Here is a 25654-nt window from a genome sequence, read left to right as displayed (position 1 = left end):
CGGCAGAGGAGGCATGAGATGGAAATGCTGACTCTTCGCCAGAGTGATGGAACTAATGGGGAAGGGAGTAACTGGACCCCAGAAGCACAAAAGTTCAGTAAATTTCTTCCACAGTTTAAAGAGGGGGATAATTTTGATAGCTTCATTCTTATGTTTGAGCGGGCATGTAAACAGTATGAAGATGACTAAGGGCTCTGGGTACGGTTCCCAATTCCCATATTCCATGGTAAAGCTGTAACTTCTTTAGCAAAAATGCATGACACTGACTGTTTTGATTATACTGCTGTAAAAAGACACTTGGAATATTTTAAGCTAACACCTTAAATGTACAGGAAAAAGTTTTGTGAGCATGCACGCAAGGCAGATGAAAATGTATGTGAATATGTTGTTGAACTGAGCACATAATTTCATAGCTAGGTGAGTGGATGTCAGGTCACTACTTTTGAAGGGCTAGCAGACCTTTAGGTAAGGGAACAAGCCCTTAGCACTTTGCCTGAGGACATGAGGATCTGGTTAGCTGATAGACAGTGTGCTACTTCAGAGGAGTTGGGGAAGAAGAGAGACCTATACCTAGCAAGCAGGACAGCCCTGCATAGGAAAGGAAGCCCCAGTACTGCTCATGCGACTAAAGGAACCCATGGTGGGCAGCACAGACTGCCCCAACAGAATCTGCCAGTAGCAGGGGAAGCCACTAGTCCAGGTACACATTCAGGAGCTAGGGTTAAATATTCTGAATGCAACCAGTGGGGCCATGTGGCATACAGGTGTCCATGGACGCAAGGTGGGGAACCTAAAGTGAGGGAGCCAGTAAGTGGGAAAGACAAAATGCCAACAGTAGGTTGTCTTGAGGCAACAGGGGTATGGAACTACCATCCTGCAGATGTCCTGAGAGGGAAGGATTTGGATGAGGCAGTACTATGTATTTATGCAGTTACACGCAGTGAGGCTACGAGAAAAGCATGTGGGTCTGGTAGCCTGGGGGAGACCCAGACAGACTGCATACTTGCAGCCAGGACTGCTGAGGTAGTTACTTCAGGGAGCGAGCTACGCTGTAGCAGTGAGACTGAATGTGAGCCACAGCTGCTTGTGGGTACTGATGTTCCCTTGGACAGGGTAACTGCAAATGTAGAGGTGAGTAGTAGTACCCAGGCTGACAGTGAGGCACCGCTGTCAGAGGATGCCAGACTTCCTGTGGAAGGGGAGCTGGGAAGGGTTACTAGGAGAGACTTGAGACAGGCTCAGCTCTCAGACCCTACATTGCAAGGCCTGAGGGAGGTAGCTAGGAAGGCACCTGATACTCAAGGGAAGGGGGAATCTGTATACTGGAACAAAGGGTTACTGTACAGAGAGTGGACCCCAGAGGGAGGGCTAGCAGGTGAGAGAGTACAGCAGTTGGTAGTGCCTAGAGCTTACCATCTGGTGCTTCTAGCCATAGCCCATGATATACCCTTTGCAGGTCATATGGGCATAAAACGTACAAAGGGGCATATTATGCAAAACTTCTATTGGCCTGGAATTTCCAGAGATGTAACAGGGTACTGCAGGACCTGTGAGCAGTGCCAAAAGGTAGGCAAGGCAGGAGACAAGGTGAGAGCTCCTTTGATGCCTTTTCCTGTGACTGAGGAACCATTTCAGAGGGTAGCTATGGATATTGTGGGTCCTCTGAGGGCCCCAAGTTTCAAAGGGAAAAAGTATATCCTAGTGGTAGTTGATTATGCTACACGATATCCTGAGGCAGTGGCTTTGTCCTCCATTGAGGCCGAGAAAGTGTCAAATGCTTTGCTTGAGATTTTCAGCAGGGTAAGTTTCCCAAAGGAAATACTGTCTGACAGAGGTGTCAATTTTATGTCAGACCTGCTGGCTTGTCTGTGGAAGTCCTGTGGGGTGAAGCACATGAAGACCACCTCCTACCATCCCCAGACTAATGGTCTTGTTGAGAGGTTAAACACTACAATCAAGTCCATGCTACGGGCATTTGCTGATCAGTTTAAGAGGAGTGGGACAAATATTTGCTACATCTGTTGTTTGCTTACAGAGAGGTTCCCCAGGAATCCACAGGTTTTTCACCCTTTGAGTTGCTGTAGGGGCATAGGGTGAGGGGACGTTTAAATCGAGATGAGTGGGAAGATGAGTGTGAGTCTCACAAGGAGTCTGTTGTGGCATATGTCCTGAACCTCAGGACAAGGCTCAGGGAACTCATGGGCCTGGCCCGGGAGAACCTGGCAAAAGCCCAACAAAAGAAGGTGTGGTATGACAGGAATGCTTGAGCTGGAGAAAATGCTGTAGGGCAGCAGGTGATGGTTTTCAATCCTGTCAGACACAACAAGTTGCAAGTAGCTTGGGAGGGACCCTACAAGGTGGTAAGTAATGTTAACTACATGGTGGAAGTGCTAGGCAGATGACAGGGGCACAAACTGTACCATGTTAACATGATGAAACCTTATCATGATAGGGAGGCCATTGTGCTGAGCATTAGCAGTGGATTGCAGGAGATGTCTGAGAGAGATCTTGTGACTGATTCTCCTCAGTGAGGCTCAGGCTGACATCTCGGTGGAAGGGGTAGCAATGTCCAAGCAGCTATCTCCTACCCAGGTTTGAGAATCCGAGCAGTGTTGCGGGAGTTTGGGGGCATGTTCACCGGGAAACCAGGGAGCACCCACCTGGTGCAGCACCAGGTGGATACAGGACCCCAAAGGCCTATCAGGCAGGCACCTTACAGGGTGCCTGAGAGAGTCAAACAGACTCTGAAGGAAGAGGTACAGAAGATGTTGGAACTAGGGGTGATTCAAGAATCCAACAGACCCTTGGCCTCACCAGTGGTGTTGGTGCCAAAGAAAGATGGCAGCACCAGGATCTGTGTGGATTACAGGAAATTAAATAGTCACACAGAGTCAGATGCTTACCCCCATGCCTAGGACACATGAGGCCCTAGAGCAGCTGGGTGGGGCTAAGTATCTTACAACCATTGATCTTACCAAGGGTTACTGACAGGTGCCCTTGACTCCCAGTGCTAGAGAGAACTCAGCCTTTGTGACTCCTTTTGGCTTTTACGAGTTCACAAAGATGCCCTTTGGAATGAAGAATGCCCCAGCGACTTTCCAGAGGCTGGTAGATCAAATCTTAGCAGGAGCAGGAGGGTTTGCCCTTGCTTACATGGATGATATGGCTATCTACAGCCATTCCTGGCAAGAGCACCTTCAGCATGTCAGGGAGGTGCTGGGCTGACTACAGAGGGCAGGGTTGACCATTAAGCCAAGCAAATGTCAGGTGGGTACGGCAGAGGTCTCCTACCTAGGACATAGAGCGAGGAGTGGTAAGATAAGGCCAGAACCTGACAAAGTGGAAGCTATTCAGGCATGACCTGCACCGGTTACCAAAAAGCAGGTGAGGGCATTATTAGGGACAGCAGGGTACTACAGAAAGTTCGTTCCCAACTATAGTACCACAGCTGCTCCCCTCACAGACCTGACAAGGAAGAACAGGCCAGATAAGGTAGTGTGGACCCCAGCATGTGAGCAGGCATTTCAGAAGCTTTGGGAGGACCCCCCTGTGTTAGCAAGTCCAGACTATACAAAATAATTTGTTGTGCAGGTGGATGCTTCAAACTTTGGGGTGGGGTTGTACTTAGCCAGATTTCTTCAGAGGGAGAAGAGCGCCCAGTGGTTTATCTCAGTCGTAGGCACCAACCCAGGGAGGAATGCTATGCAGTGGTAGAAAAGGAATGTCTAGCCATAGTTTGGGCACTACAAAAACTTCAGCCTTATCTGTATGGAAGAAAATTCACTGTGATGACAGATCACAACCCTCTAACATGGTTAAACAGAGCCAGTCAGAAAAATGCCAAGTTGCTAAGATGGAGTCTGGGGTTGCAAGCATACGATATTGTCAGTGCAGCACCGCAGTAGGAGTAGCAATGCCAATGCCAATGCAGATGGGCTCTCAAGACAGGGAATGGGGTGAGGTACACCCAGACAGACCTGACACTCCCAAGCGATGTTTCTCAAGGGGCACTTGAAAAACTTGCTGGAGTTTCCCCCCCGGGGGGGGGTGACGATTGGGGAGAGATGGGCAAAGGCTGCCAGCCTAGTAAAATAGAATTTGATGTATAATTCTGACATTTATAAATAAATGTAAAATACAGGCATGTTTTCTTGAGTGTAAAAGAACACTGTGAAATGTGAAACTGCAAAATATGTGACAACATTGCACACTACTAGCCCAGTGAAGCATGCTGTACCCTTTCATGTTAGAATTCGGCTCCAGGGTGGCTGGATGAAGATTTTATGCCCATTGTTTTAAGGCTAAAGTTTATGACCAGAATTTAGATGTGGAAGGTGCTTTATTGCTCTAGTTTCTGTTAGAATATACATGTGAAATGTCTTCTATTGTTGTAAGTTTCTGTGCAGGTGTTAGACTGCTAAATAATGCAGTTTGTGGCCTGAGAACTCAGACCAGGTATTAAGATGATGCAATATGAATACTGGGAAAACCTAAGTGTCAAAAATGATGTACTTTTGGGAGGGCCTTAGAGATAGGTTTGTTAGTAATGTTTAAATACTATTTCTCACAAGAGATCTGGGGGCATTTTGATCTTGGATATCTAACTCAGTACTCTCCCTATGCTCACATGTAAGTTTTAGCACTGTGATTTCTTGTAGGAATAGTTAAAGCTAGTAAAGATTAATTAGGTATTTTTCTTTGAAATCAGACCTGTCTTACTGTATTATTTTAAGTTTCTGTGTGATCTCTGAACTCTTAGATATCTCTGTGGTGTAGTAATTTTGTCTTGTGTTTTAATTATTTATTATTAAACATTTTAAAACCTTCTACCTGTGGCTGATTTGTGTAGAGATAAGCTCTAGAGTACATTGCATATTTATAGAGGTTATTGTAATAGGCCACTCTAAAGTAAGCCTTGACTGTTAGTCATACTACCATTGAATTATAATATTGCACAGTAATAATTGGACACCCTTTTAAGGGCCTTTTAGTAGCTGATATTATTAACTAGGTGGTGGCAGTAATTACTACCATAGAGTCTGGGTAAAGGGGCCCAGCTGGAGAATCTGTGTCAGCCTTTCCCAAGAGTGTCTGTGAAGTTGTATAAATACTTATATCAAAGTGTGTGTGTGTTGTGTCAGCTACTTGGCAGGGACACGGAGCACTGGTTGGACAGAAAGGGTACTGGAGGTTCTAGCTTGCCCAGTTAGGCTGAGACCTGGACCCTATAGCTGTACCAGTGGGGAGTCTTATTGGGGACCTGGTGAGCAAAGGAGCAACCAGCCCCAGAGTGACTGTGATCTCTGTGTGCACTTAAGGGAAATTGTACTTTATTGTGTGTATTAGTTATCCTTTCCTCTTCTATGAGGCAACCTCCCTGGGGTTAGTGGTGAGGACTGAGGCACCTTGATTGCTGGGCCAGGGCACAGTCATCACATATGCCACTACCCATTTGTTCTCCATTCAACTGATAATAGCAGAGACATGCTATTATAACTGCTGTATTGTTCCCTACTACTTTGTGCTGTCCTTATCAACTGTTTTTTTAACACTAGGTCTGGGTTGTGGCTGAAAAGGAACTGATAAATCAGTCTACTCACCCTGTAATTAAATTGAAATAAATAATATATATTTGACAAACCACTCCTACCTACATATATGCATACATATACAAGTACATATATAAGTAAATAAAAAAATAAAATAGTAATAGTGAATAACTAGCAAGGTCAGGTTTATATAATGGCATAATAATCTGTCAAATGCAATGCTCTTGCCAATGCAGAAAAGTGTAAAACTTGTCAAAAGGGATTCCTTAACAGTTTTACATGTGAAGGAAACTACAACAATTCTCTACAGATACCAACAACAAATTGGTGGTGGTGATGGCGAGATTGTAAAACCTTACAAAATTCTTTGGGGGGGGGGGGGCACTGACTGTAACAATAAATTAAAAAATATATAGGTAGATTTCCTTTTCATGTAAAATATTAAAGCACAGTATAAGAATGATATATTGTTAGAGCACAATCTTGTAAATTGTTTCAAAAATGAGGCCACGTGTTTGTCATTGAGCCAGTAACAATATAAAAAATTATTTTATTTGAATGACCAGTGGTTGAAACATTGCATGTCTACAGCTAGTGGGCTTTGGCTTTACTGGCCTGAATGCAAAAATAAAGACGTAAAAAGGTAAAAGTAAAGTCATGGGGGCATTCATTTGCCATGTAGCTCAAACACTTGGATCTTGTTAAGGGGTCATTTGCATAGGGGCCTCCGCCACAGAAGATTTAAGGTATTACAGAGTTTAAACTCAATCTTTGCTGGGTCTTCCTTGTGTTTTTTTTTTTTTTTTTACTAAATGGTTTGTCTGTACGTACACACACACACACACACACACACACACACACACACACAGTAAATAATCTGATCCATGACCAGGTGGCTACAAACATTACTTGCCTGAAACAACACATCTACTCTTATTTGCTTTTCTTTTCCTCATAATTTTACTTACCACACATCACATCCCACTTGAATTATACTACTACTGTTACCTTCACACTCCTACACAAGAACTCAATCTAAAAATATCTAACAATACAACAAAACCCCAGAAATTTAGATGTAACAGCATTGACCATTTAATTATAAAATATCTACCAACAAAACAAACATCTAGAATTAAACAAGTCAGATAAACACAAATTATTTCTAAAAAGTGAGAACACTGACCCTAACCAGGACCTGCCATTCATAACACTGTCATTAACAATCTTAACACACCCCTCTGAAGCAGCTATAGTAGAATAAAACTAAGCCATATACATACCCATAACATGCAGATTAAAATTACAAATTTGCATACCTGGATACCTCTCTATCCATCCATCTGTCCAGGCTCACAAGTCATGTCCAACTTATATAGCAAATCCAGTAACAGCCTCTGGCTCTCCAATGAGTTTACTAGGCAAGGACACACACACACACACACACACACACACACACACACACACACACACACACACACACAAAGAATTTGACACCAATAAACCTATTATTTTGAGGTGGGAAGAAACTGGAGTACCTGGAGAAAAGTAATGTGAACATAGAGAGAGAACATGCAGGCTCCACACTGAAGAAACCAGAGAACCTCTTGCTGTGAGGCAACAATGCTAACCACTTCACCCCTGTGTGGCTTCATTTTCCAGCTGTAATCAAAGTAACAGAAACCTGGCTTAAATTAAACACAAAAGGTGAAGAAATACTGTTTCCTGGCTAAAACACTACATGTCTTTATCATAGTAAAGCAGCTGGTGGTGGAGCTATTACATACTCAAAAGCTTTTAACCCTACAATGTACCCCACCCAAATTTCTAACATTAATAATGCTGAAATTCTACTAGCTATACTTAAAATCAACTGAAAACCAAACTAAAATGCGTAACACCACCCTATGCTCTACCTCATACAGACATGTCCGTCTTTCAGGACATACTACCTTGGTTAACTACAAATAAATCTCTTTAAACAATAATCATAAGTGACCTTGATTTTTGAATGGCTCAAGTGTGCTCAAAATTATTCACTCCACTATCAATCTATATAGATTAATACAGATAATAAACATGATCACAAAGACAGATAAAGTTACTGGAAAAGAAGCCTAAGAACAATGACCACGAAAATTACCTGTGCAAGAATTATGCTGTACACCAATAGTGATCATAACCGAGTGTTTGCCATATGGAAACAAAAAAAATCATAGAAATGCCCAATGTAAAGTAGTCAGAAAGACAACCAAACTTAATAAGGAGTTCTTGTTTATTCTTACGAATAGCAACTGGGAACCATTAAAAACGCTGCTTTCAAATGATGAAGTAACTCATATCACCAAAACCTTCCTCCCCATATTAAACTTTCTTGCTGTTCAACATAGCGAGAGAGTCAAATCAAAACCACACCATGGCTTACACCAGACATGAACAGCTATGGTATAACAGAGATAAATATGGAAAAAACGAAAGTTATATACTTAGCACACTTATAGAGCCATGGTGTATTTCCCCCAATTCAACCTGTGGGTTTTCAGATCTGATGCCGGGCTTTTTTCAGATACTTCAGCCTCAGAGCTTTGCCTCCTCTGTTCATAACACACTGCTCCCCATCTACCTCAGATCATATTTGCCCCCCCCCCCACCATAGATCTAAGAACAACTCCAGGGGCTTAATAATGGACCCTCAAAAGAAACCCCCGAAGGCCTGGTTGCCTGCTCACATGGAAAACAAAACCCCCAAAAGGAGGGGGGATAGGAGGGAGGGATGGTTGAATCTGATGAAAATAGTCATTATGGTAAGTGCATAACTTTTGGGTCCAATGTTGTCTTTTCCATCCAGCTTCAGCTTGTGGAACAGAGCCTCAGTCATATATCACCCCAGGGAGGACCTAGGAGAAAACATTTTGCAGAATGATGAAAACCAAAAGAAGCCCTGGACCTTGACTGTACATCTAATTTGTAATGGGATATACATACATGAGTGCTAGACCAAGTAACAGTGGCACAAATGTCATCAAAAGAGGCTGTGGAGAAAAAATCAGTAGGGGTTGGCATTGCCTTGTTAGAATGGCCTTTGGGCTTTGCGGGTATAGGTCTTCCTCTTAAATTGTACACAAAGGAAATGCAATAAGACAGCTATTTGGATAAGGTTGCTTTAGTAACTGGTTTGCCCTGCCTGGTCTTGAAAAATGAAACAAAGAGCTGCTCTGTTTTTCTGAACACTTTGGTTCTATCCAAATAAAATCTCAATTGTCTATGCACATCCAAACAATGCAGAAAATATTCACCTTTATTACTAAAGTTTGGGAAGAAAACAGGCAAATGAACGAGCTAATTCAAAGTAGATTCCAGGGCTACCATGGGCAAAAATGAGGGATAAGTTCTGAGGGTAACCTTGTCCTTATGAAAACTTAAATAAAGAGGGACAGAAGATAATGCATGCAGCTCAAAGTCCTGTTGTGCCAATGAAATAGCCACCAGGAAAATCATTCTCCAAGATAGCAACATCAAGGAAATAGTGGCATCAACATCAAATCCCAAGGAGGAAGAAGATCACAAATTGGTGGTCGTAAAAATTAGAAATCTTTAGGGCAGCAAAAGGGGGTGCCGATATAAAAATCAGAATTAGCAGCAAGCTGAACTTTAATAGTGGAATAACTCAAACTGGTTTGAAAAAGTTCAGCAAGAAAATCCAGAATAGAATCAAGTGGGGCTGAAAAAGGGTCTAGACCTTTAGCAGAGGCCCACACAGCAAAAAAGTTTACATTTGCTAGCATAGATCATTTGTGCAGAAGGTTTATGGGAAAGGAAATAATACTGATAACTCTAAAAGACACCTTGGGATACTTGGTTATCATTGAAACCTGGAGAAACCATGCAGTTAACCTGAGGTTATGAAGACTGGGCAGGGAAATCTCTTCAGGATAGGTAATCAACTCCAGAAAGGGGTGCCGCAGGAGAGAACACAAAGGGGAATCAGACTTATCTGGTCCAAAATGGGACAATGAGAATTACAATCACTCTGTAATGTCTGCTTTCTGAAAAAAATATACATTATGAGGGGAATCGACAGGTAAGCAGGAGACCAGGGGCCAAGCATACAGAAGAGTATCCTTCAGTGACTGTCCCTTGGGGAAACCAAGGCATAAAAGCTGTTGCACTTTGTGCTGGACAGGGTGGAAAACAGATCACAGTAAGGGGTGCCCCGGCATCGGAAGATCTGAGCTGATAATTCTGGTTTCAAGAACCACTCATGAGAGGAGGATGTTCCTGCTTAAACTGTTTGCCCAGATGTTGGACTTCCCCGGGATGTGTGTTGCAATTAGAAACGGATTACCCACTGCCACACCCTCATGCCCTTCCAACAAAGAGGGTAGGATTAAGGTTCCCCCCTGCTTGTTCAGGTACCAGACCAGACATATTGTCCCTCTGAACCAAGATCACATCCTTAGTGAAAAGGTCCTGAAAGGCTTACAATGTTAGAAGGACCACTCATCTCCAAGACATTGATGTGGAGATTGGCTTTGGAGGATAACCACATTCCTTGGACTGTCTTCCCTTGAAAATGCCCACCCCACTGCAGAAAGCAGGAGTCCATGGTGATGCTGGCTTGAGGCTGGGGAAGACTGAAGGGCTGCTCAAAGTTGACAAGAGGGGATTCCAACCACCATCTATCTGTGCTAGGTAACTGTCATGGCGACTGGGAAATTCATGGAATGCAAAATTATTACTATTGAGTTGTTAATGCCCACTGTAGGATCCTCCTATGATACCTCACCAGAGGTACAAGGCAAATCAATGGTGCCATATGTCCTAACAGCCTCAGGATCATGGAGGCTGGGGGGTTCTGAGATAGAAGTAGTTGAGATCATAACCTGTGAACTGGAATTTCTGATGTCTGAGAACCTGTATCCAAATGGCAGCCTATGAACTCCAACACTTGAATGGGCTGTAAACTGGACTTCTTGTAGATCACGGTAATGCCTACAGATAAGGACACAACTGAACTAGGGAGTCTTGAGCTTTGAGTAATGATGCTCTCAAAGGGACAGTATGGAGTCAATCATCCAGGTAAGGAAAAACCTGAAAACTCATGTAGCCTTAGCTAGGCTGCAAAGACTGCCATGCACTTGGTGAACACCCGGGGGCAGGGGGCTCTGTAATAAGAGCAAAGGTCAACACTTGTAATGGATAATGATCAGCTCCCAGTCAAAAATGCAGCAATATGCTGGAGTGCCTTGCAATCTTTATATGATGGCAGACATTCTTGAGACCTATCAAGCACATCCAGTCATAATTCCTCAATAGAGGCAGGATGGACTGCACCATTACAATCTTGAACTTGGACTGCTTGATATAACAGTTCATCTTGCTGAGATCCAAAATTGGTCCAAGGTCCTTGCTGTTCTTCTGCACCAAAAAGAATCTGGAATAGACCCTGTTATCCTTGCTGGTCTGGTGGGACCTCATGGATGACTTGATTTTCCAGCAGTTCCTGAATCTCGACTGTTGCATTTCCTCTCTGACCAAGTAGAATGTCTGGGAGTGACTTTCTGGTTTCTCACAGTGCAAATAAAAATGGAAATGTATAAACTCTGTATAAGACTCTCAATACTCTCCTTAATAAACTCGTTGGTGTACTAAAATGGACTCAAACTAAATGCTAAAAAGTCTATTATTAGTATGTTTGGTAGACAACCCTCCCCTCATCACACCACAGACAACATACCACTACCAAACAAAAATGTATTCAAAGATCTAGGTACTTGGTTGATAGTGCCATCTCATCTGACCATCTTGTGACAACAATTTCCGGGAAATCCATTTATTTAGCCCAGCTAATTGCCAAGATCTAAAGATGTAATTACTACTCAGTAATGCTCAGCCACAGTTACTGAGTACAACACCTAATTTGGGCTGTATCTTACTAAACACATCAAGCAGTTAGAAAGTTCAGAAAGGCTCCCCACCAAAAAAGATCACAGACTTAACTCTGAGCTATGAAGAGAGACTAGAAACTCTATCCTTTTATTCAAGTCTCTTACAGAATTTTGAGGTGAGATCTCTGTCTCACTTACTGTGTCATTAGAAACCAGATTGTCCTGGATCTCCTATTATCTTTAAGTCAAATATCTTCACCAGTACTAACACCAGGATCCTAAATATTCAACAGATAAATAAAACACAGTGGACTGACAGGTTTAGGTTTATATCAAAGTGCTTCCCAAACCTCTGGAATAAACTTCTCCTGCATGTTAATCAGTAAGGCTATCTGCTTTTTAAAATAAACTAGATAACTGGATGGGTGCCCACAAATTTCTTCTGAGCATGTAGAAAAGAGATGCAGTATGATGGAGGATATTGACAAGGCGTGAATGGTCATAAGACTTGATGGCCTTGGAATATCTATGAATCTGTCAGGACTAGGATGACATCGTCAACTAATCAAGACTACATTTCTGATTATGTACAGCTGCTGGTATACAGAATCTGTTTATATGAGCTAGTACTTGCCATTACTGAAAAATCATGAGGTGAACATATTTCTCTCTCACTGATGCATGTCACGCTGCTGTTCACATAATCATTAACAATCATCCACCAAACAGGGAAGCTGGACGTTAAGGAACAGGAAGTTGGTTTGATTTTTCACAGCTTTCTTACCTTCCAGACTACATTTACACTTTCTTAACAGACTATCACCCCTTCAGCTCCTCCAATGAAGCAGGATGAAATAAAAACAGAACATAAACATCCAATGAGCTAAAAGCTAATGTGCAGTTCCAAGCATGGTATTTACATGTAGTATGTGACCATTTTGATTTTTACTTTTTAAATGTCAGATTGCTTCTCCAGGATCCTAATGCTTACATGCATGTTAACAGTCTCCCTCCACATAGGTTCATTGGTGTACACTAGACTAGTGACCATTGGGGCTTTTATAAGCCTAGCTAAGCATCACAATTGTATCCTACAAGTTTATCTGCCTCAGAAGTTATTTTAAAGGGACATGTAAGGTAGGACAAGATTTATAGGCTGTCTCTGACCATTAAATATGTAGGTGCTACACCCAGAGTGTATTTCTGATTTTCCATCCACTGGTCCAAGTTTCTCTCTGAAAAGGTTATGGAAGAGCTCTGCTGCACACAGATGAGAAGCTTACTCCAGAAGGGGAATTCTCAGAGCCTGTCCCTCCAAAGTGTCTTATTTATGTATCAAGCAAAGTTTAAATCTCTAGATTAATTCAGATACTATTCATTTTGTGTATATGCAAAAGGTCCATCAGAGTGGTTTCCAAGGATGCCTTGTATGCTAGGCATAGACTGCCTTTCAACAGTCTGTATGAAACAGAATATAGAGATATGACTTTGAGGTGGATCTGCAGAGGACATGCTGTTTATACCCTGTATTTGTTTCATGAGGAACCTCTGTGGACTTTCCAGTAGTTGCATGCACTTGGTCAGATACATACTGAAGGGGGCATTGTACTCAATGATGGGCCTGATGAGGGCTGAACAATGACTTTCTTGAACCTAGACGCATTGGCCTTGCTTATAAGCAGAGCAATACAGAATGATTTCCTTACTACCTCAGACATATGCTGGTTAAAATCCAGACTATTATCCACATATGAACCCAAATCCCTAACTACTAGTTCTGTTCTTAGGGTTGTGCTATCAAAGAGGTAATTTCTAGGGTGGCGGACTTCCCAATGAGTATTATTACACATTTCTTGGTATTGAGTTTTTAAGCCGTGGCTTTGGCACCAGCCATTTGTCAGTGTTAGTCTTTCCTGTAGGATGTTGGCATCTTTGCTTCTATGACTGCTCCTAGTTTGCAATCATCTGCAAACTTGGTCAGCCAGAGGTCCTTGACATTGACCTTGATTTCCAAGAAGCAGATGATAAAAAGGAGAGGACCCTGCACAGAGCCTGAAGGATTCCACTAGTGACCAGCCTCTTTGTGGAAGTGGTCTCCCTTATCCTAACTTCCTGGATACTGAGGGCCAACTGGCTATCCACCCTGTAACATATGAGTTTATGACTATATCCATGAGGTTTGTTCACTATTACTGATGTACATAAATTATGCATACATTTCAGGATCTTTGCAATAAGTCACCACAATCACAAAATCATATTTATTTGGAACTTTGGTTAAAGATCTCTGAAGAAAACTATATTTTAAATGGGCATGAGCTACAATAACGCAAAATCACTTAGACTTCGAAGTAGGATATGAAACCGTGAAAACAACTGAAGACATCTCCTATCAATGCTGCTATTTTTGACTATCTTCAAGACCAACAAGGGTTCTGCGAGACACTGGCACTGATCAGATAAGGCCTGTATATGAAATGCAACATTATCAGATTCAACAATGAGTGGGATAAACATAGATAAGCTAAATTACAGCCCAATTATAATTTACTGTTAGAATTGCTCTCCCTGAACAGGATGCAAAGTTATCTCTGGAAAATGTATTTTTGCTACCTCGGGGTATTTATGTGGTAACCAAGCAAGTACTGTGACCCAATCTAGTCCTATTTAATTATAATCCAAGTTGTCATTTATAGGAAATTGTCAAAATGTGTTTGCAAAGACAGATAATAGCTAAGAGAGTTCCAATATTACGGTTACACTTTGCATTTCATTACTGATTTACAAATGTACGCATAGCTCAAATCAATGCACTTCAAGAACTGTACTTTGCAGAAAAAGGAGTAATGTCACAAAAAGAATTTCTGCACTGCTGCCCTCTGAATCTGATCCTCCTAATACCATGTTATGTGTTATAAATGTAACAATACACTTCATTATGTGCTATTAATGGGATTTAATCAATATCCATACTGACTATAAGGACACATATCAAAGGTGTTGAGACTTGCATGCCATGCTAGATGAAGCTAACAAAATTCAAGAGGTAGTGTTCTCCATGTACTCACCTTGATTTGTTCAAATTCTTCAGCTTTAGATACTATAGCGAAGATTTCACCTTCTGTTTTGTGTGCATCAAACAGTTCATTAAATGTCTAATATCAAAGAGAAAGAAAAGAGTAAGGATCACCAAATGAATAGAAAAGTGAAAAAGCCTTACTAATGCTGAGCATCACATGAGATACTTCACACCACCTTTAAAGAACCACCACCACTAACTTGCTCTGATGGCAACACAGTGATGCCCACATAATACCATGGCATATATGCAACATTATTCTTAGATCATCAAATGCAAACCTCTAAAACCATCTTTAGGAGTAATTCTGTAATATCTTCACTGTTAGGTAAACAACACATACATTCAGTCTCCACTGCCAAAAGAGCAATAGCAGCCAACCCCATTAAGTAACTGCATGTCCATATAACACTAAAATGAAAGTCACCTACTTACCATAATGTTATATCTGGATGAGCAGGTCCAGCCTTGGCAACAGCATGACTAAAACCATTAGCCTAGAGTCAGCTAATCACCTGAAGTGTTTCTTAGATACTATCCCCTATCCTTCTCCATGAATGCTCAGCAAACTAACCTACACCAGATCTCTGTTATGGCACAATATGGTATATAATAAACAAAATACATAATCGCTAAAACTCCTCCCAATCATGTCTGCATTGAGGCAGAAGGAAGGAGGGTGAGAATGTTGACAAGGATGGAAGAGCTCGTCCAGCTTTATCATTACGGAAAATTCATTTTTTAAGCTGTTTACTGGAGTACTGGACTGACACACAAGAACAGTTTCAGCCACAGCCTGGGATCATGGTCTGGTTTAAAAAGAAGAAAATGGTCAGAGTCACTAAGGAGGCAACTGGGGGCTCAGAGATACAGAATCTGGACTACAGGAGGAAGTTTGTTAGTGGCATGTAGCCTTCACAACCTGTGCTGTTAGACATTTACTTTTACATTTGTAATGTAGGTTCATCCTTCACACCAGAACAGAGTCCCAAATTTATCCCCTTGGATGGACCCCTTCTCCAAAACATACCCCTAAAAGCTGTGACCCTGAAGAAAGACCAATACTTTGAGATAACATCCAGCATATAGTGCCTTGTAAATGTATTCAGTGATGCCTGTGTAACTGCTGAAAAAATGCCATCTATGCTTTCCTGCAAAATGACTGAGAGGTGGCCGCCTCTGCCCTTGTTTAGTGAGCTCTAAGCACAAAAAGTAAAAGTTTATTGTAGTTCTAAAAAGAAAATGTAATGCAGTCAGTCAATTAATTGGATAAAGTAATTTTAGAAATGTCACAGTCAAATTTCTTATTTAGAAAAGTAGATATTGAATTATGAATCTTTCCCAATGCATTCTGTTATGCCCAGATAAAAGCTGAAGTGTCTGTGGGCATTCATATGCACAAAATATTCACTCTTGTTACAGCAATTAAGGCAGGAATACAGGTAGGTTAACAATCTGACTGAGGTCTGTCTCGGTGTTAAAGTTAGACAAATGATGGGTTAGTTTGCAACAACACTCTATCCTCAAAAATTTAAGAATAGAGGACTGACACATAAGACTTGCAATTCGGAGACTTTCAACAGAAAGTAAAGGTCACTAGAAAAACTGTTTCCATAATATGTATTTACGCATGACATACCCACTGGTTCAAAAGGACAGTGTCAATTTCTCTTAAAATTAATCCCAAATAGGGATAAAATCCTTAATAGGATGCAGGATAAGAAAAGTACTTCAAAGAATGGCTTTGCAAACTTTCAAAGAAGCTAACGACAAGGAGATGGAACCTCGACGAAAGTGAGAAGGTACAACTTAATAAAGAAATTGTTTAATCTCCTGTCAAAACTTGACAAAAGTAGTCTGACAGTGCAAGAACTGTGAAGGGATCCACACATTTGGAAATAGCCCATCTAGAGAAATAGACCATTTACTTTTGTATTTTTATCTATCATTTGGCTTTTAAGTATTTGGACTACGCTGGCAAGGTATGAAGAATTCTATGCAACCACTGAAACTGGAGTTACATATGGTTATGTGTAAGCAGAAAAAGACCAGGTGGGTTTTGCCAGACGAGTAGGTCAAGATGATTCTGAAGGGTCTCATACATGGACACATCCACAGAATATGAAGCCTAAGGCATCAGTAAGCAATGACCAGGTCTGTTAATAGAGAAATGGCTTTCATAGGAAAGCATATGACTATTAGAAAACAGTTTGTGGACATGGTCCTGCACCATACCCTGACTGCTTCTCTGCAGAAGGGGTAAAAGTGAATTCTTCCCTGTTTGTTTATGTACCAAACCAATTTCATTTTGTCACTGTGGATAGTACTAACAGCTTGACAGGAGTCCTTAAATGACAGTAATGTGAAAATGGATTCCCTCATTGCTAGAATAATTACATGCAGACTGGCCTCTGTCTGCAGACACACACCTTGGACAGTATGCTTCTGAGAATGCAGAGGCATCTGTAGTGACAGCCAATGTAGGGGATGGTGCCCAGACAGTTAGATATGGAATGTAAAGCCACTGCTTTAAGTGCACCTTTCACACAGTGGAAATTTCTGTGCATTGTGCCACAGGATCTGGTCAGCTGTAACCACTAGAATTTTAAGGTTTACCGAAGAACTCTCCAAATGCAATCTGTCATGAGGAACTATGTAAACACTTGTTGCCATGGCAGTTCCTGACAAAGTTCAAATAATTCCAAGTGTTGAAATAATTTAAATTCCCCAGTTTTGTAAGGGAAGGATCCTGTCAGAAGGAAAAACGAGAGCTACGGACTTACCATAATGACAGATCTGTGTTGTCTGCTTCCGCAGTTATTCAACAGATGGCTTATTGGATACATCTAAGATCTGACTTCTGCCACTCAGACTTTGGATGCAAAGCTCAGACTCCTCCTCTTATCCACAATCCCCTGTAGCTGTCAAAATATTTTAAAATGAGATTGCCCATACCCTCCAATAAAGACTTCTACAGTACCATCATAAGAAAACCCATAACCAGCAAAATAACTGTTCACCGAGAACTTGAAGCTGCATGGGTAAGCCACTGGAATTATTAGCGTGGTCAGTCCAGAAACTAGGAAAAAGATAGATGGAAGGGAGAAGGTGGGAGAGAAGTTCAGGATGGATGAATTCAGACGTGGATCTATTATTGCAAGTACCTGACATCTGTAACCAGTGTGGTCTCTTCTATCCATTCTCCTACCGTAAATCTTAAGAGGTCTCATGGAAGAGCATTCCAGAGGATAGCTGAACCAAATGAAACTCTAAACCTGGACTATAACATCCAGCTTATAGTGACATATAAAGGTATGAACATTCGATCAAGTGGCTGCAGCACAAATGTCATCATTTGGTATTTTGGAGAAAAATGCAGTAGAGGTAGCAACCAATCTAGTAGAGTAAGCCTTGGGAGATCCAGGCAAGGAAAATATCTTCTCCTTGTAGACTTGGGAAATACATTCAGATAGCCAGTGAGAAAGTATTACCTTAGACGCTCAGTTTTACTTACGAAAAGGAAACAAAACTGGTCAGTCTCTTCTGACATTCTTTGTACATTGTAAGTAAAACTGGAGTTGATAATGTACATCCAAAAGATAAAGCATGTACTCTCTTTTACTGGCAAAATGTGCAAGAAAACAGGGAGCTACAGAAATTGGGTAGTGCTTATTCAAAAGTCACCTTGGGGAGAAAGGATGGATTTGTTTTCAAGGTGACTATTTCTGTGGAAAACCAAGTAAGGAACTTTAGAAGAAAGAGCTCAGATCTCCCACAGTCTACATGTAGAAGTACCTGCTATCAAAAACAAAATTGTCCAGAAAATGTACTTCAAATCAGCTGCTGCAGTAGGTTTGAAAAAGAGTCTCTTCAAAACCAGCAGGATGATGGAAATATAGAAAGAAGGAACACGGTCTCTAAGGGTGGGGGCACAGCAGAAAGCCTTAGACAGTTTCAATGAAGCAATGGGTGACTGATTTTCCTCAAGTGAAAACTGGAAATAGCAGCCAACTGAATGTGGTAGAGTAACTATAACCAGTGGAAAAAAGAGAAGCCAGAAATTCTACGATAGCTGAGAGCAGAGTTGAAAAGGGATCCAAAATCCTATTATAAGCCTAGACTTAAATTCTTTTTCATTTACTTGTGTAAATCTTCCAGGTCAAAGGTTTCTGTGAGGAAGTCAGAATGTGCACAACTTGGAACGAGAGCTTGGTCTGTCTAACCATAATTGGAACTGGAGAAACCAAGTGGTCAACTGGTGGCCTTCTATGTCCAGATGAGGTCTCCTGGATGAGTAAGAGAGATGATATGGTGCAGGGTCTGGCACCCATGGAGAATGAATCAGATGTGACCAGATGGAGGGAAGCCACACCTCTTGAGGTCAGAAGGGTGCAATGAGGATCATTGTAGCCTTGCTCCTCACTGCTTTCGGCAGAAACATTGGAATGAGAGGTGTCAGTGGGTAGGCATAAAGGAGAATGGGAGGCCAAGCATGGGTCAGACCCATCCTCTGGTGCTCCCCCTCTTGGGGGATTAAGGCCAAATACCTACTGCATTTGGTGTTAATAGGGGAAACAAAGAGGTTATACAGCAAGGTCGGCCCCAGAGATTGAAAATCTGATCAGCCACTGACAGGTTGGGAAACCACTCATGATGGAGGTAGACAGACCTGATCATCCTGTCCATTGATATACTGGACTTCACTGGTACGTGGGTTGCCATCAGTAAGTGTTGAAAAGATATCGCCCACTGCCAAACCCTTTTGGCCCCCCTGATATAATAGTTGGTAAGAAGATGTTCCAACATGTTTGTTAGTGTAATAGACTACAGACATTGCCCGTCCAGATACAGATCACAACCTTGGGGAGGTAGTCCTAGAAGGCCACCAGTGTTATGGAGACTGCCCTCAACTCCAGGATACTGATGTGAAAACTGGCCTCCGAAATGGACCAAGTGCCTTAGCCAGTCATTCCCAAAAAATGTGCCGCCACCACAGCTGAGAAGCATCTGTAGTCAAAGTGGGCTGGAGAGAGGAGGGAATGAAGGATCGACCCCAAGATACAGTTGGGGATTCTAGCCACCACTGAATGAGTTTTGCAAATTCTTGTGAGGGACAGTGGAAAACCTGACATCTCACTGATCACTAAACTGTGAGGGCCAATTGCAGCACCCTCATATGAAATCTGGCTAGGGGAACTAGGGTAATGCCAGCTGCCACTGAGAAAAGAAGATGGAAAATCAAACTTACTTGGGGACTATGACAGGAGAACATTACCACTGCCTATTGCTTTAGTGTCAGAATCCTGGATTCTGGTGTTTTGGCCATCTGTAACTTTGTGTCCAAATGTGCTTCAATGAATTCTGTGGCTTTAACAGGTACAAGTTTGGACTTGGCTGTGATGATTGTTATTGTTATCCCTAGTTGTGAACAAAGGTGGAGCAAGGACTCCTTAGCTTGAAGATTCTTGGGCGGAGTGGTTACAAAGACAATCGCCCAGGTATGGCAGCACTCAGACCCTAGCAGCCTGAGATGGGTTAAAATCACTGCCATGCACATGGTGAAAACCCAGGGTCTGTAATGAGACCAACGGGAAGGGTTCTAAACTGGAAATGACTGGCTCCGAGTACCTGTCCATATTTATGTGGTGGTACGCATCCTGAAGATCTACCAAGCACATCCAGCCATTCCTCTTCAACAATGGTAGGATTGACTGTACCATGACCATCTGGAATTTTGTCTGTTTCACGTACGGATTCAAGTTACTGAGGTCCAAAATTGGCATGAGGTCCACATTCTTTGGCACCAAAAAGGACTTTGAGTAAACTCTGAATCCTTGCTGCTCTGGTGAGACTTCTTGGGTGGCTTGTTTGTCTAGCAGATTTTTTTTTTATTTCTAGTGCTGCTGCCTTCTGCTGAGAGGGTGACACATTCCGTAATTTCCAAAATGAAGGGGAAGAGAAAGAAAGGGAATGGTGTAACCTCTGGTTATAATCTTCTGCATCGACTACCTCAACTGATGGACATCCAGGCTGTGAGGTGCAGGGATAAGCGCCCCCCCCCCATGACTGCCTCAGAGTGCGACAGTCAGACAAGTGCTCATTAGCTCTGAAAAGGCCTACTGGAGAAGGGATCCAAAAAGTCCTGGTTTTGTGTTGTGGACCACCTCTGCATTGGAAACAATGTCCACCATTACTGTTCCCCTCTCTGCCTGAGGGGGGAGTGTCTATCACCAGATGTATCAGGAGCAAAATGTGGGTATTTTCAGAACCACACTTTGTTCCTTCCCTTCTGGTTTCTACAGAAGGTCCAGGGGGCAGGGTGGGGTTAGAAAAATGAATTCCTACATCAGACAAGGATTTTCCAACTTGCTCACTTCTAGAGAGCATATTTTTCATCTTTGGTTGAAACAGGGTGAACCCATCATAACAGGCTCTGACAAAGAATGTTTTAAAGTGTTCCACAAAGTTGTAAATGCGGAATGTTTTAAAGTGTTCCACCAAGTTGTAAAGGCACATCTAGGCATGTCATCTGACAGTTTATGCTGGTGCCTGCAGCTCTCAAAGTACCATCTTCAGCATTCAAAATAAGGGTGCACTGACATATTTAACAGAGACTGAAATGGGACAACTGCATGTTGACAGGCTTCTCTTCTGCAGATAGAGACCCTGAGAGGAATTTGGAAAGCTCCTTGGTCAAATCCCTCTGGATGTGCGTAATGTCAGTCAAATAGCTCAGCTGTCTGAGAATGAATGTCACTGAAGCATAAACCCACTTCCCAAATCTGTCCAACACACCGGACTCGCTGCTAGAGGCATGGACAATGGAACTTTCCTCAAGTAACTCCTTCTTGGTGGCGGCCACCACCACCACCAAGGAATCCACTGTGAGACCCTTGCTGCAAAAACAGCAATACTTACAGGACATCAAGAACTTGTCTGGCTTCCACGGGATAGGTTTAGCTACATCTGACTCAAACCATGCCAACTTAGAGATCAAATCCACCCTTTTTCCTTGGGAAGGACTAACAAGAGTTAGATGCGCCAACCCCAAAAGTCTTGAGAAATATTGAATCCGAATGGGAGGGGGTTTAGTGAACCACCTCTTTCTGTCAAAGTAATCCCAGGATTTTGCAGAATGAGACATCCTAAAGGGTGTGTCTGGGGACCCCTGCCCCTCACAGAAATTAGTATCCTTGGTTAAAGGACTCCTGAGTGAAGTCAACATGGCCCCTATTAGCACAAATGCTTCTGAAGGACCTCCCCATTGCGGTCATCTGGGGAGGACACTGAAGCTGATGGTGAGTCTTCAATGTAGATAGCCTCAAGACTTTGAGAGGCTGGCTGTCCTGACAGAACAGGATGTGTAAGATAAAGACGCATGGAACCTCCTGTGGGAGAGGGATGGATCAGCGCTGGAAAGAGTAATTCACTTCCTACATCAAGAGATCCCCCCCCTCAAAAGCTTCAAAGGGTTGGGAGGGTGGCCTAATGGTTAAGGTGTTTGCCTTATAAACACAAGGTGCAGGGTTTGAGTCTCACAAGGGATAATTGGCTAGGCTTAAAATGGCTCGCAAGGGCAGTTAGCCTAGTACGAACCTATGAACTAAACCTATGAACAAAGACAGAAGTTGAAACAGGACTCAGCCCCCTCCCCCCACTATGGTCCACAGCCCCTAATATGGATTGATCCCAAAGACCCGCTCAGCTGGGATCCAAAGCCAAGCTATCTAACACTGAGGCTCCGGGAAGGGTACAACTCCAAAAGCTTCGGAACTGAGCCAGACCCCCCCCCCCCCGAAGGGTCCAATGCAGACACTTCAGCTCTGCAATCCATCAAGGACCAAACCATTCATCCAATCGGATCAGAGATACAGTCAGAGTTGACAAACACTAGGTCTTGGGGTCAGATGCAGACAAACAAAGGTAAGCTCCTGGATCTAAAAGCCCCAAGTCAGAAGGATAGACTGTGGAAATAGCAATGATAAGATAAGGAGAATTTCCAAGACCTGCAGCACCGACAGAGTTAAGAGCTGGGACAGCCCCCAGTAGAATCTGGGTCCTGAGGAACTTCCTCATCATTCTATCCATGTCCGCATCTGAAATGCTCCTGGTGGACCGCACTGATCTGAGAGATGAAGTAGAAGAAGAGAGTCTGGAAGTACAGTGGAAAGGTCCTTCCTAAAGAAAGGGGGATCACAGTCTCACACAGACGGCTCCAGAGAGAAGCATGGTTCTGGAAGAGGAGTACTAGATCCAAGTAAAATACGCTCCAATGCTGGAGCCAGATCTGAAATCTTAGAAACCTTCATGATCAGGGTCAAGGAAGATGAGTGCTCCAGCAACACCTTCTTAGATTCCTTAGCTTTTTCCTTTTTCCCGGGACTCATCCATACTCTTCCCACCCTTGCTCTATTCACTAGACTTTTTTGCAGAAGGAGAGGCAGCCGAAGAAACAGGGTATGGGAGGAAAACTTCTTCTGCTGTGGCAGAGAGAAGTCCCTTAACCACTTATTATGTCTCTTCACCAAAGCCCAGCAGCTGAAGATGGTACAAATGGAGCATTGCTAATCTAAATGAGCAGCTCCTAAACAATAAACGCCATGTGGTATGTGCATCAGAATTTAGTATTTCATGGCTGCAGGCCACATATTTTTTAAAGCCAGAAAGCTTTTCTGCTATAATGCCACAGACAAAACAAGATAAAGCACCACACTAGCAGTAGTAACATTAAAGCAGAAAAACTTCAAAACTACCAATAGAACTACATCCCCCCCCAAAAAAAAACAATAATCTAAGCAACAATACACAGAAAGGTTCAAGAGAACCTAGGGGATAAGAAACAGGTGCCAAAAAGGGAGGCTGAAAAATGATGAGATTAATTTTCATATTTTTTGGGAGGTTATAGACTAGAGGAAAGTGGGAGATAACTTGGTAATAACAACACTATATGATTATTTTATGAGAAAAAAAAAAGAATTAACAATATGATGCACTTAGTTGACACCAAGCCTGAGAAAGAGAACTCCCATCCAATGCAAATGAGTGGCAACTACAGGGGATTAGGGGTAAGGGGAGGAGCCTGGGCCTTGGATCCAAAGTCTGACAGTGGTCAAAGCCAGATCCTAGATAGATCTGATAAACCATCCATTGAGGACTTGATGGTAGTGATATCGAATTGTGCTCTGCAGCACTGATTATCCAGAGTACATCCTATAAATGTGTGCATTTCGGAGGGCTCTGTCTGCGACTTGGCAATGTTAACCATGACTTCCAAATGAACAGAATCACTGGATCTTTGGTCAATTTGGGGACTCCCAGTGTTGAAACTGGACCTGAAGCAAACAAAAAAAAATACAGCTGGCTGAGACTTCTCACAACATCCTTGACACAGAAGGGACCAAGAAAACATCAAACTGAAGATGAAACCTTCACAAAAGCAGATATCATCTTGTCCCGGTCTAACTGAGTGAGTCTCCAGAGGGACCTAGAGGAGTGAAGGGAATGGAATGGGAAAGAAAGGCAATGAAACAACTCCTGCTCTAAGGAGAAGCTTCCCATTCTTCTCCTTGGAATGGAATGTAGCGACATGGGATGAGAAAAAAAGGTGACTAAGGAAGGCCCCTGATGAGGAGATAATGAGGCAATCACCCGTGGTACTTTAAGCAATGACACATTTTCTAGGATGGAATGCTCAGTTTCCTCCAGTCTCCTTCCCTCACCCTTCTTTTCTGGTCTTTTAAGTCACTATCAGTCATTCACCTTCTCTTTCTCCTTATGGAGTTCTCCTTTTAACACTAATGTAGTTCTTCTGTCTAGCAGGATTCTGTAAATGAAAAATTTACAAATAGTGTAATCTGAATCAAGATGCACAACGCAAAGCTTGTGCGAGTTTTGTGGTGGGATCTTCTGCCCACACTGCCAACATTTTTACAGTCAAAGGCCTTGTCTTCTCAACTGCAACATAGTAACTAAATGTACATCACAAATGTTAATACCCGAGGGATACAACAATGCCTGTTTGTACCTAATATCAGGAATAGAAACAGAAGCAGAAAGATTATTTATTTTTTGTATAAGAGATGCAGAGGGATTGAGAGGAGAAAAGTCTTAAAAAGTGAAGGAAAGAAAAGTTTGGAAAGCTAAGAAAAGCTACAGAAACAGAAATATAAATGCATAAGTTACAGAAAAGTTTAGACTTATCTGTCCCATGAAGAACTGTAGAATGTTGTAAAAAAAATACCAAATACTCAAGCTAGCTCAAAGAAGTCATCAAAGCAATAATGGCAGCAATGAGACCTGAAGAGCTAGCTGACACAGTGCATTATGGGACAGTGGTGGAACTCGAACTGGCTAAAGTACTTGTGGCAGTGGAACAGACGACATTTCGTAACCAGTGCATTGGTTTCCAGTGTATGGAAAGGACCAACCAAAATGTGCAAGTTAAAACGCAGTATGTATATCATCAGGAGTTAACACAAGCCTAGTATAGCCATTTACTTGCAAGGTGGGCTGTGTGTTCAAGGCATAAGCTTGATGTCTTCTTTGAAAAGCTTACCAGATGGCCTAACTTTATTATATTGTAAAATCTGTTAATGTTCTGTCTCTATTTTTTAATTATTTATTTTTTTGTGTGTATTAATCAGAAAGAAGGGATGTTCCACAGGGACTGTTTTCTGCCATGTCTGGGATTATATTTAAAAAACGCTCCAGATAACCTACCACCAAAATTTCTACAAATCACAGCAAACTCTATAGCCTACCCCATCAGTATACTTCTAAACAGATCCATTCAAGAGTTCTTCATACCCAACACCTAGAAAAAAGCATATATTCTCCCTCTCCACAAAGGTGGAAAAAACAATGACATATCTAACTTCAGGCCCATTGCCATCCTCTCACCGATCTCCAAAATCTTGCAAAAATGTTTCCATGGCCAACTACTTACAACCACCACAGCATCCTCTCCCAAACCCAGCATGGATTTAGGTCTGGCTATAGCACCTAACACTGCTCTAGTATCCTTCTTGGATACAGTCAACCAAACTCCAGACACAGGAAACCTTGTCTCTTAACCATTTCTTGATCTTCCCAAGGCATTCTATACTGTTTTCCACCATCTTCTCCTTTTCAAACTCTCG

At 42.3% G+C, this 25654-nt stretch overlaps 1 protein-coding gene across 1 annotated transcript in view; it reads right to left on the bottom strand.

Annotated features, from left to right (window-relative positions):
• The window catches only part of ASCC3 (activating signal cointegrator 1 complex subunit 3), a 4485173-nt gene that overhangs the window by 1300023 nt on the left and 3159496 nt on the right, over positions 1-25654 (bottom strand). The window contains exon 17 of the mRNA XM_044069284.1: positions 14506-14592. Within this exon, the coding sequence (XP_043925219.1) occupies positions 14506-14592 (87 nt within the window). The remainder of the gene's footprint in view (positions 1-14505; positions 14593-25654) is intronic.

The sequence above is a fragment of the Protopterus annectens genome, chromosome 1.part0 (assembly GCF_019279795.1).
Source record: "Protopterus annectens isolate FY-2018-M chromosome 1.part0, PAN1.0, whole genome shotgun sequence".
NCBI lineage: Eukaryota > Metazoa > Chordata > Ceratodontiformes > Protopteridae > Protopterus > Protopterus annectens.
The sequence above is the reverse complement of the archived record's forward strand: the minus strand, read 5'-3'. Positions and strand labels throughout refer to the sequence as shown.